The sequence below is a fragment of the Pristiophorus japonicus genome, chromosome 20, assembly GCF_044704955.1.
Source record: "Pristiophorus japonicus isolate sPriJap1 chromosome 20, sPriJap1.hap1, whole genome shotgun sequence".
Lineage (NCBI taxonomy): Eukaryota > Metazoa > Chordata > Chondrichthyes > Pristiophoridae > Pristiophorus > Pristiophorus japonicus.
Genome location: NC_091996.1, coordinates 20,985,719 through 20,997,919, shown reverse-complemented (window position 1 = coordinate 20,997,919; position 12,201 = coordinate 20,985,719). Strand labels below are relative to the sequence as shown.

Sequence of the window (12,201 nt, the reverse complement as noted above, 5' to 3'; positions counted from 1 at the left end):
TCCCTTGGGAGCACTGTATATAAGCCAGCCCCTAAGGCTTGTTCCTCACTCTGGAGTGTCTTGATAAAGACTGAGGTCACTGTTACTTTAACCTCCCTGTATGCAGTCTCATCTGTGTTAGGAACACAATAACTGGCGACGAGAATACGAATCCAACGCAAAGATGCAGCAAACTGTGGGCATCCTGGAGAAGTTCTCGGAGGATGAGGACTAGGAAGCCTATGCCGAACGGCTAGACCAGTACTTTGTAGCTAACGAGCTGGACGGAGAAGGAAGCGCTGCAAAAAGGAGAGTAGTCCTCCTCACGGTCTGCGGGGCACCGACCTACAGCCTCATGAAGAATCTGGCTCCGCAGAAGTCGTATGAGGAGCTGTGTACACTGGTTCGGGAGCGTCCCGAGGGAGAGCGTGCTGATGGCGAGGTATCGGTTCTACACGTGCCAACGATCTGAAGGTCAGGAAGTGGTGAGCTACGTCGCCGAGCTAAGGCAACTTGCAGAACAATGTGAGTTTGATGGCTACCTGGAGCAGATGCTCAGAGACTTTCTTGTACTGGGCATTGGCCACGAGACCATCCTACGAAAACTTTTGACTGTAGAGACACCAACCCTCAGTAAGGCCATTGCGATCGCACAGGTGTTTATGTCTACCAGTGATAACACCAAACAAATCTCTCAGCACACAAGTGCTAGCAATGTTCATAAATTAACTGGAACTGTGTTTGCGAGCAGAAATGTACAGGGCAGAAACCACGAGTCTGCAACTGCCAGCAGGCCTCAGGTGACGCAGATGACTCAGAGTCTGCAACAAAGAATGAATGCAAGGCAATTCACACCTTGTTGGCGTTGTGGAGGCTTCCATTCAGCCTATTCATGCCACTTCAAAGGGTATGTTTGCAAGAGCTGTAGAACAATGGGGCACATCCAATGAGCTGCTGCAAAACCTGCTAACCACCACGTGGCAGAGAATGATCGGTCCATGGTGGATCAAAGCAATTTCGAGCCTCAGAGAGAGGAGGCAGATGCTGAAGTACAAGGGATGCACACATTTTCGACGAAATGTCCACCTATAATGCTAAATGTAAAATTGAATGGCTTACCCGTAGCCATGGAACTGGACACTGACGCTAGCCAATCCATCATGAGTAAAAAGATGTTTGAGAGACTGTGGTGCAACAAGGCACTCAGACCAGCCCTGAGCCCCATCCACACAAAACTGAGAACGTACACCAGCTCATCACTGTCCTGGGCAGCGCCATGGTCAAGGTCACCTACGAGGGCACGGTGCATGAACTGCCACTCTGGATTGTCCCAGGCAATGGCCCCACACTGCTTGGAAGGAGCTGGCTGGGCAAAATCCACTGGAACTGGGATGACATCCGAGTGCTATCACATGTCGATGAGGCCTCATGTACCCAGGTTCTTAACAAATTTCCTTCCCTTTTTGAGCCAGGCATTGGAAACTTTTCCAGGGCGAAGGTGCAGATCCACTTGGTCCCAGAGGCACGACCCATTCACCACAAGGCGCGAGCGGTACCTCACATGATGAGGGAGAGAGTGGAAATCGAGCTGGACAGGCTGCAATGCGAGGGCATCATCTCCCCAGTGGAATTCAGCAAGTGGGCCAGCCCAGTACTCAAAAGGGATGGCACGGTCAGGATTTGCGGCGATTATAAAGTAACTATTAATCGTTTCTCGCTACAGGACCAATACCAGCTACCCAAGGCAGACGACCTATTTGCATCGCTGGCAGGAGGCAAGACGTTCACCAAGCTCGACCTGACTTCGGCCTACATGACGCAGGACCTGGAGGAGTCTTCGAAGGGCCTCACCTGCATCAACACGCACAAGGGACTGTACATCTACAACAGATGCCCGTTTGGAATTCGGTCGGCTGCAGCGATCTTCCAGAGAAACATGGAGAGTCCACTCAAGTCGGTACCATGCACGATGTTTTTCAGGACGACATATTGGTCACGTGTCGGGATACCGTCGAGCACCTACAAAACCTGGAGGAGGTCCTCCAGCGACCTCCTCCAGGGCTGCAGCTGAAGAGGTCAAAATGCGTCTTCATGGCAACAGAAGTGGAGTTCTTGGGGAGAAAGATCGCAGCGGATGGCATTTGGCCCACAGACACCAAGACAGAGGCTATCAGGAACGCGCCCAGGCCGCAGAATGTCATGGAGCTGCGGTCGTTCCTGGGACTCCTCAACTATTTTGGTAACTTCATACCGGGGTTAAGCATCCTCTTAGAGCCCCTACATGTGTTATTGCGTAAAGGTGAGAACTGGGTATGGGGAAAAAAACAAGTAATTGCTTTTTGAGAAAGCCAGAAACATTTTATGCTCCAACAAGCTGCTTGTATTGTATAACCCGTGTAAAAGACTTGTGCTAGCATGTGATGCATCGTCGTATGGAGTCGGGTGTGTATTACAACAAGCTAACGTTGCGGGGAAGTTGCAACCTGTCGCCTATGCCTCCAAGAGCTTGCCTAAGGCCGAGAGGGCCTACAGCATGATTGAGAAAGCGGCATTAGCGTATGTGTTCGGGGTAATGAAAATGCATCAGTCCCTGTTTGGCCTCAAATTTGAGTTGGAAACCGATCACAAGCCCCTCATATCCCTGTTCGCTGAAAACAAGGTGATAAATACTAATGCCTCAGTCTGCATACAAAGGTGGGCACTCGCGCTATCAGCATATAACTATACCATCCGCCACAGGCCATGCACCGAGAACTGTGCGCATGCTCTCAGTCAGCTACTATTGCCCATCACGGGGGTGAAAATGGCGCAGCTGCAAACTTGTTGATGGTGGCGCAGCCCGCAGACTTGTTGATGGTCATGGAAGCCAGATTAGGACTTGGACCAGCCAAGATCCTCTGCTGTCCCTAGTAAAAAACTGTGTACTGCATGGGAGCTGGGCCAGCATCCTCGTTGAAATGCAAGAGCTAATCAAGCCGTTCCAGCGGCGAAAGGACAAGCTGTCCGTTCAGGCAGACTGCCTGTTGTGGGGTAACCGCATAGTGCTACCCAAAAAGGGCAGGGAGACGTTCAGCTTTGATCTCCACAGCACACACCCGGGTATAGTAATGATGAAAGCGATAGCCAGATCCCATGTGTGTTGGCCCGGTATCGACTCTGACTTAGAGTCCTGTGTACGGCAATGCAGCGTGTGCTCAGTTCAGCAACGCGCCCAGAGAGGCACCACTAAGTTTGTGGTCCTGGCCCTCCAGACCATGGTCGAGGATCCATGTCGACTATGCGGGCCCGTTTCTCGGTAAATTATTCCTGGTGGTGGTGGATGCTTTTTCAAAATGGATTGAATGTGAAATAATGTCGGGAAGCACCGCCACCGCTATCATTGAAAGCCTGAGGGCCATGTTTGCCACCCATGGCCTGCCTGACATACTGGTCAGTGACAACGGGCCATGTTTCACCAGTGCCGAATTTAAAGAATTCAGGACTTGTAATGGGATCAAACATGTCACCTCGGCCCCGTTTAATTCAGCCTCCAATGGGCAGGCAGCGCGGGCAGTACAAACAATCAAACAGAGCCTTAAAATAGTCACAGAAGGCTCACTCCAAACCTGCCTGTCCCGAGTACTGCTCAGCTACCACACGAAACCCCACTCGCTCACAGGGGTGCCCCCGGCTGAGCTACTCATGAAAAGGTCACTTAAAACCAGACCCTCGCTGGTTCACTCCAACCTGCATGATCAGGTAGAGAGCAGGCGGCAGCAACAAAATGTAAACGATGGTCACGCCATTGTGTCACGGGAAATTGATCTGAATGACCCTGTGTATGTGCTAAACTATGGACATGGTCCCAAGTGGATCGCAGGCACGGTGATAGCTAAAGAAGGGAGTAGGGTGTTTGTAATCAAACTAGACAATGGACAAATTTGCAGAAAGCACCTGGACCAAACGAGGCTGCGGTTCACAGACTGCCCTGAACAACCTACAGCAGACACCATCTTCTTCGAGCCCACAACACGCACCCAAAAGATCAACGACACCACCCTGGACCAGGAAATCGAACCCATCGTGCCCAACAGCCCAGCAAGACCAGGCTCACCCAGCAGCCCTGCAGGGCCAACAACACGCCAACACAGCGAGGGCACAGCCAACACACCAGAACAGACATTTGTACCGAGGTGGTCCACCAGCGAAAGAAAGGCTCCCGACAGCTTCACCTTGTAAATAGTTTTCACTTTGACTTTGCTGGGGAGTGATGTTGTGTATCTGTAAAGCATGCACTCCCATGTTCCGCCAACAGGGAGCGCATCCCCTGAAGTCCCAAGGGATCCCAGCATTCCTTGGGAGCACTGTATATAAGCCGGCTCCTAAGGCCTGTTCCTCACTGGAGTGTCTTAATAAAGACTGAGGTCACTGTTACTTTAACCTCCCTGTGTGCAGTCTCATCTGTATTAGAAACACAATAGCCACCCTGCCACTTTTCTTTCTAGATCAAATATTAGTGGCATGGTGGATTGCCTTAAAATGAAACACTGTAACTGTCTGGAAAGTGAACACTGACTTGCATAATGCAGTGCTGGTGGTCACATATAAGCTAATTAACATGAGGGAGCATATAGGGCCAAATAGTTGCAGCCTATAATTCCATGGACCTGCACAAGTCCTGGCACTCCATAAAATCCTGTAAAAACTGCAATTCCTTATCATGCTTCCGGCAGTTGTCATGGGGATGAACTTGCTTGGTGAAGCAGTTAAGACGTCAGTAATTTGTGAAATGCATCTATGGAACGCTGATTGGCTTACGTTACTGATGTCCGCAGTGGCAGCCTGAAATGAACCTGAAGTATAAAAGTTATTGCCAATTTTCACCTTCACAGCTACTGGTAGTGCAATGCCTGTGGAAAAAGTGTGTCTGCAGGTCGCTTTGGAACATGCAGCACAGCTTTCCTTGTAAATCGCAGCCTCTACAGACAACTGAAGCATGTGCAACTCTGTCTGCAGATAGGTGCAGACTGCCTTGGGTGCAGCCTGACTTGTCTGGCATCCCTTTGTTGGTCCCCATCTTTCTCCAAAATGTACAAGTACAAGAGAATCCCATGGGACGTGGCCAGAGGTGAAAAATGGCAGTGGCTGCACAATTGCCTCAAAGACTAATAATCATCTAAGTGGCAACAACAGACAAAATAAAAGAAAAAATAAATAAAAATAGCTTCCAAATGATCCTACTAATTTTTAAATCTCCTTCCGTAAACAGCATAGCCCTACTTGAGTACAGTGGATAGCTCAAGTCACTGGAGAAATACCACCAACGATGTCGCCGCAAGATCCCACAAATCCCTTGGGAGGACAGACGCACCAACATTAGCGTCCTCGACCAGGCCAACATCCTCAGCATTGAAGCACTGACCACACTTGATCAGCTCCGCTGGGCAGGCCGCATAGTTCACATGTCAGGCATGAGACTCCCAAAGCAAGCGCTCTACTCGGAACTCCTTCACAGCAAACGAACCAAAGGTGGGCAGCGGAAACATTACAAGGACACCCTCAAAGCCTCCCTGATAAAGTGCAGCATCCCCACTGACACCTGGGAGTCCCTGGCCATAAACCACCCTAAGTGGAGGAAGCGCATCCGGGAGGGCGCTGAGTACCTCGAGTCTCATCGGTGAGAGCATGCAGAAATCAAGCACAGGCTGCAGAAAGAGCGTGCGGCAAACCAGTCCCACCCACCCCTTCCCTCAATGACTATCTGTCCCACCTGTGACAGAGTCTGTGGTTCTCGTATTGCACTGTTTAGCCATCTAAGAACTCATGTTAAGAGTCGAAGCAAGTCTTCCTCGATTCCGAGGGATTGCCTATGATGATGATGACATGAGTAGATATATGAAACATGCTATATGCTAGCATGAATGATAGGAAATTCCAGACTAGTGGTAGTTTTTGGCACCCCTGGAAATCACGACTAGGAACTTGGAGATAGTACAAAATAGGAAAAAAAATCTGTGAATATGGATATGTGCACCTTTTCTGAGCCATTACTCCCACTTTATGCCCATTTATTGGGTATGACTAATTTGAAAGCGGTTGCCTAATCTCTGCTGTTAGGCATAACAGAAGAGCAATGGCTTACCTGGTGAATTATAGCTGTAGACAGTGAAAGGAGCAGGGGTTACCATTCCAACTTTCATAATTTCATACGCACGGAATCCAACACAGAAGAAGTTGTCCGATGGAATCTGAAATAAAAAGCAAACAACATAAAGTGCAAGTTTAAGACCTTCAATTTTTTAAGGAATCAGTCGGGGTGAAATTTGTCTTGGGTGATAGCACCAAATATGCAATAGCGAATCGGCTGCCTGTTTTACATTCCACCTGATTTTCTTGTCCATCAATGGAAAATAAAAACTAAAGGCTTGCAGGACAAAATTTCATTTTTATAACTTTATTTGTCAAAGGTGAACAATCCTTAAAATAACATTTAAAAGTCTGTTTTTCTGAGGTTCAGGTTAAGGCACATTGTTCAGACAATGTAGAGGAAGTCTTTATTGTATTGGACCTATGCTTCACCTTAAATAAAAATCAAAAATGCGAGAATTAAATTACCATTTTGGCTGGGATCCCTAAATGGTCACATCTTAGGGCATTTAGGACTGAGATGAGGAGAAACTTCTTCATTCAGAGGGTTGTGAATGCTCTGTCGATGAGTAGATTCAAGACTGAGATCGATCATGTTATGTATGTAAACTTTACCAATGTGTAAACTTGCCACCAGGGGGCGCACCTGTGGGAGACCCAAGGGTCACCTGCACACCCCGGGCAAGCAGGTATAAAAGGCAGTCTACCATGCTGCTTTCTCACTCTGGAGTTACATTAAAGAGACCAAGGTCACAACAGTTTGAGCTTACAGCATACAGTCTTGTGGAGTTATTCTGAACATAACAGATAGGATCTTTGGGCACTAATGGATTCAAGGGCTATGGGAATAGGGCAGGAAAGTGGAGGTGATGTAGAAGTTCAGCCATGTTCGTACTGAATGGCAGAGCAGGCTTGAGGGGCCGTATGGGCTGCTCCTGCTCCTATTTCTTATGTTCTTATCTGGAATGTTAACATATCATTCTTTTTCAGTTGACAACTTACTGGGATGTGCATTTTCAGCAATTTTAGGTCTCAGCATTCACATTTTCTTTGCTTTCTTGTCATAATTAAACTGAACGTGAAGCACTTGAACAATCACTTGAATGAGGACATTCTGCTCCTCAATGTGGCCGTCTCTTACCTCAATCAGCGCAAAAATCAATCAGAAGAGAAAGAAAACAAGAATTGAATTTTCAAATTCCTTACTGAATCCATTTGAAGAATGACACTTCGATCTGATAGTCTGTAGTCGGTAATAAGAGCATCAACCCCATATAATAGCTAAAAAAAATTGAAAACAAAGTTTAATAATGGAATCATTACATGTTTAAGCATGAAATATGAAACAGCATATTTATAAGTGCTCAACTATTTTTAAATCGTCTTCTTCCGGTATTAAGCCTGTGTTCAGGGTTATGTCCATTACAGAATGTTCTGATTCCAATACAGATTCTTTATATCTCGGGTTATATCTAAAAACAAGAATTAAAAATTATTTAATAAGCCAATCTGGCAGTCCAATATGTAGTTCCTGCTGTCTATTCGCAAAATGTATGAGTGATATTTTAATGACAATGGGCTAGATTTTCAAAGTGTTTCATAAAATATACAATGCACGTGTGACTGACAAATTATTTTGATACAAATCTGCAGCTGTCTCCTACTTTCAAAAGTCTTTGCAGAACCTCAGTCTCCTTGCTAAGTTATCCCACTGAAAGATTGGGTAATGCTGCAAGTTGGTACATTCATTCCCACCAGCACCAGGTCAGATTTTAAAAAATCACAAGTCTGTAAAATGTAAATTAATTCTAAATGTTATAGAGGAAGATATGAGTGCGCTGATCAGTAGCTAAGGGTTGCACATTATTACCAAATGTTGCTGCTTATCGGAACAAACATAATCTCATGAGCTTTCCACTACCATCTATCTCCAGAGGTGTAATGGAAGGAGAAAGGGAATCAATATTTGAAGCATTAAACAGCAAAGCTTACTCCAGCACTCGCTTTCCCACTGCCAGTGACACATTTTGATGCATTAAGGCAATCAACAGAGTATTTTTGAAGAGCAGAAATAAAATTTTTCTAACTAAAAATAATAATTGAACATGACTGTTTTCAGAAAATTTGTAGAGAAATATTATCATTTTTATGATGCTGCGCATTAAAAGGCTCAATTTTAATTGAACATAACAGAAGCTGTAGGAAACTTTTTCTTAACAGGTATCATGCCTAGAATTAACTTCATTCATCAATCGAGTGATCTGTAAAATTGAGAATTCCCCAAAACTATTTATGGAGAAATCTGAAGGAGGATTAATGAGGGAGACATTCCATGCTTTAGTTATTCCCTATGTTGGCTCAAAATTGTTTGTTTTCTTAGTCGTGAAGTCATCTAGTGGTGCCACAGTTACTAGCAATTCACCACCAAAGACCAACGGTTGGAAATTTGGTCGCGCCTCATTTGGGGCGGTAACCCAGGCAGAGCGGTAATCTTAGTGCCTTGAAAAAGTTTGGGTTCTCCGCCTAGAAATTCGTCGGAATTGGGCGTTGAGCTGACCGGGAGCTAAATCAGTCGATGCAAACCATAGCTGGGGGGCCAAAACGATAGTTTGGTTGGTAAATTTGGCGAACCCATTGCGCATTTCTGGAACTTCGAGTCAAACTCCAGGAACAACCGAGTCTTAAAGGCGCAGCAACTGAAGTTGACGCATGCGTAGTTCAAGATCCACAGGGCCTTCAGAGCTCGAAAATGGAGGAGCAAGGAGAACACCAAGTTTCTACTCTCTTCTCCATCGCTGCCCTTGATGCCTTGCTGGAGGCAATGGAGAGTTACTGGAGTGCACTCCAGTCTGGAGGGGGACAAGTGTCAGCGCCTCAGGATTACAGAGGGCTCTGGAGGGAGGTGGCTAAGCACGTTACAACCCGGAGCGCGGTGCCAACAACAGTGACCCAATGTTGTAATACATTCAACGGCCTTACTAAGATCGTCAGGGTGAGTAACGTTTCCATTCACCTTCCAATGGTTTCATGTAAACCTCAGTCTCACACACAATGTAAAGACTTTGCACTGCCTACATCTTCCCTACGTCTACCAGGCCATGCTCCTCCTTATTGAAGCCAGCCTGAGACCTCTCCATCGCCTCACCAGATATGCCCTGCCCATCCAAGCATCTGTCACCTTCTAGCTCCTTACTCAGCCTGAGCCCGCCTACCAGCACCTTTCAACAATTCATATGCGGTCCCAGTCCTGAACCTCATACGTACTGGTAGTTGCTTGTGCCCCACACACACCGTTCATACATCAACTGTGCGATGCCACGCAGCATGAACTGAGTACCCTACTGCAGACACGTGTGGCACATGAGCACCTACACAGCCACTAACAACTTTTTGCCTTTGTCATTGCAAGACAAACTTGCGCACAATCAGGGTGAGTTGGATCATCGGGGAGAGAGCCAGCCCTACCTGTAGAGCCTGACTGACCAGGAGCAGTGAGTCTATGCCCTCATGGGCGCTGCAGTCGTTGCGGTAGAGGGTGGGGAGGCAGAGCCGTCGCTCGACAGTGACAGTATGATAATGAGATGGCCATTTTGCGTGACTCTCCTTAGCCTTGAGGCCACATGCCTTGCAAGGTGTAGCAACCAAAATAACAATGCCGCCCCCCCCCTCCTTCTTGCTTTCCTGCCCCCTCCCCAACTGATAACCGCACTTCTGTTGCTTTGTGCTTACAGATGATGAGCCAGCCAGCCCATCAACCTATGTCTTCAGACTCCGGGGAAGATGAGGAAGAGGAGGAGGTGCAGAGCAGTGTGCCGGCACAGCGTGACATGTCCTCATTGGGAGCGAGTGGGGAGACCAGCTCAGTGAAAGAGGCCATCTTCCTGAGGTTGCATGAAGCTGAGGCTCCTGGCCCCAGTGACCTGCAGCAATACCCAGCGTGAGGGTAAGCTCGGGGGCCAGCTCTCTGGAGGGTAAGTCGGTCCATGAGTCGTGCTCACAGACAGGCAGTTGAGGTCCTGGAATTGGAGGCTATGTCCAAAGAGTCAATGCAGATGCACCGCGAGCTCATGGGTGCATTGGCGAGGATCCCGCCGAGCGTTGATGCATTTGTGTTGAATGTGGTGGAGGCCGGCTCAACCTTGGCATTTACATAAGAACATAAGAACTAGGAACAGGAGTAGGCCAAACGGCCCCTTGAGCCTGCTCCGCCAATCAATAAGATCGTGGCTGATCTGATCATGGACTCAGCTCCACTTCCCCACCCGCTCCCCATAACCCCTTATCCCCTTATCATTTCAGAAACTGTCTATTTCTGTCTTAAATTTATTCAATGTCCCAGCTTCCACAGCTCTCTGAGCAGCGAATTCCACTGATCCACAGAGAGAAGAAATTTCTCCTCATCTTATTCTAAGATCTTGTGGATCGGGAGCCCGTCGAGCCCATTCTTGGCAATGGATGCTCGCGCCACAAGTGATCATGGGGTCCCAGACATGATGGCGCGGTCCATGGCTGACGTGGCAGGAGCCATTGAGCGGCAGGTCAAGACCATGCAACCTGCCTTCTGCCATGTTGTCAGTGCGTGCTGGCATCGATGCGCTGTCTGCTCTGATGCAGGGTCAAATTGATGCCATGCAAGCACTGACTGCTGCCATCGTTTCTTGGGCCCCATCAGTCCAACAGGGAGGTAACAATGCCGAAGTAGGCCAGCAATCTGCATTGCACCACATTGCTTCGGATGCTGAGGCTCTGCCCCGGGTGAGTGGCAGGCTGTCAATCCAAATGGAATGTGATGTCCTCTCTTAGGAGGACATCTTTTGGTCTCTCAACACTGCCATTCCAGCTTTGCACCTGCCGCGGTCTGCACCACAGCCATCCCACACTGCTGCCGCCCATTCTCCGGCGGGGCTGTCAGCAGCCAGTCCACGGCATCGTGTTAGGCCATCTGTCCTGTCTCCCTCACACACACAGTAGGCCTCAAGCGACCTTGCTGCAGGGACTGAGGATCCATTGATCTCGGGCAGAATCACCAGAAAGGAAGGTAAGCTTTTCTCTTTATTCAATTTTGCATGTTTTTATTCGTTTTAAGAGTGGGGAAGTGAGTGCATGGATCAGAGAAGGCATAGTTCATTTTTTCTCCCTCCCTTTTCTTCCCGTTTTTTTTCCTAGCTTAGCAGCAGCCTCCCGTTGTGAAATTGAGTAGGCCTCCTGGCGCTGAGGATGAGTGGGAGTTAGAACTGAATTCAGCAATTTGAGGCTGCAACTCATGCCCGGCGCTAACATCAGCACTCAGGTGGTGACACTGCCTCAAAAACGGCCATAACCAATTTCGACCCCGCAGTATCATCTTTCCATTGAGGCCCTGTCAGCTGTTTAAGGTTGTAATTCAATCGACTGCTGCAGATGGAATGTAACATTTGGCTAAAGTTATTGGGATGGATTCAAATAAAACAGGCAACACAGCCTTCAATGTAGGTTTTGAAACACACTGCAAGTCTACAAAGCAAAAGCAAAAAGTAGAAAATGCTGGACATCTGAAACCAAAATAGGAAATGCTGAAACAGCAGTTAGTCAGTTTCTGTGGAGACAATGGACAACTTGACATTCCAGGGGCCCCCTTCACCTGCACAGTAACTCATCAGTTCTCGCCACAAATGCTGACTGATCTGCTGTGTCTTTCCATCATTTTCTGCTTACATTGCAACTCTACAGTTGCTCAGTCGTTAGTGCTTCTTATTTAGACCCCTGTCCTTACCGCCCCCCCCCCCACCCCCATCCCAACACTTAAACACTTACTGTGCACAAGCTTCCAGGTGATAAACTGTGTCAATTCCTGCAGGTCTTTCATCTGCATTTAAAGAGTATTATTATTAATAAATCAGAAGTAAAAGCTGAGTGAACCAACAACAACCACTTGTATTTATATAGCACCTTTAATGTAGGCAAATGTTCCAAGGCATTTCACAGGAATGTTCAAAAACAAAATTTCACACCGAAGCACATAAGAAGATATTAGCACAGATGACCAAAGGTTTGGTCAAAGAGATAGGCTTTAAGGAGGAAAGGGGCAGAAAGGTTTAGACAGGGAAGTTCAGAGCT

The 12,201-nt window shown here is 47.5% G+C and overlaps 1 protein-coding gene across 1 annotated transcript in view; it reads right to left on the bottom strand.

The window, feature by feature from the left end:
• The window catches only part of c5 (complement component 5), a 167,211-nt gene that overhangs the window by 21,966 nt on the left and 133,044 nt on the right, over nucleotides 1-12,201 (bottom strand). The window contains exons 33-36 of the mRNA XM_070862594.1: nucleotides 11,899-11,950; nucleotides 7,475-7,577; nucleotides 7,312-7,386; nucleotides 6,101-6,206 (exon numbers count right to left, since the gene is read on the bottom strand). Coding sequence (XP_070718695.1) covers nucleotides 6,101-6,206; nucleotides 7,312-7,386; nucleotides 7,475-7,577; nucleotides 11,899-11,950 — 336 coding nt within the window. The remainder of the gene's footprint in view (nucleotides 1-6,100; nucleotides 6,207-7,311; nucleotides 7,387-7,474; nucleotides 7,578-11,898; nucleotides 11,951-12,201) is intronic.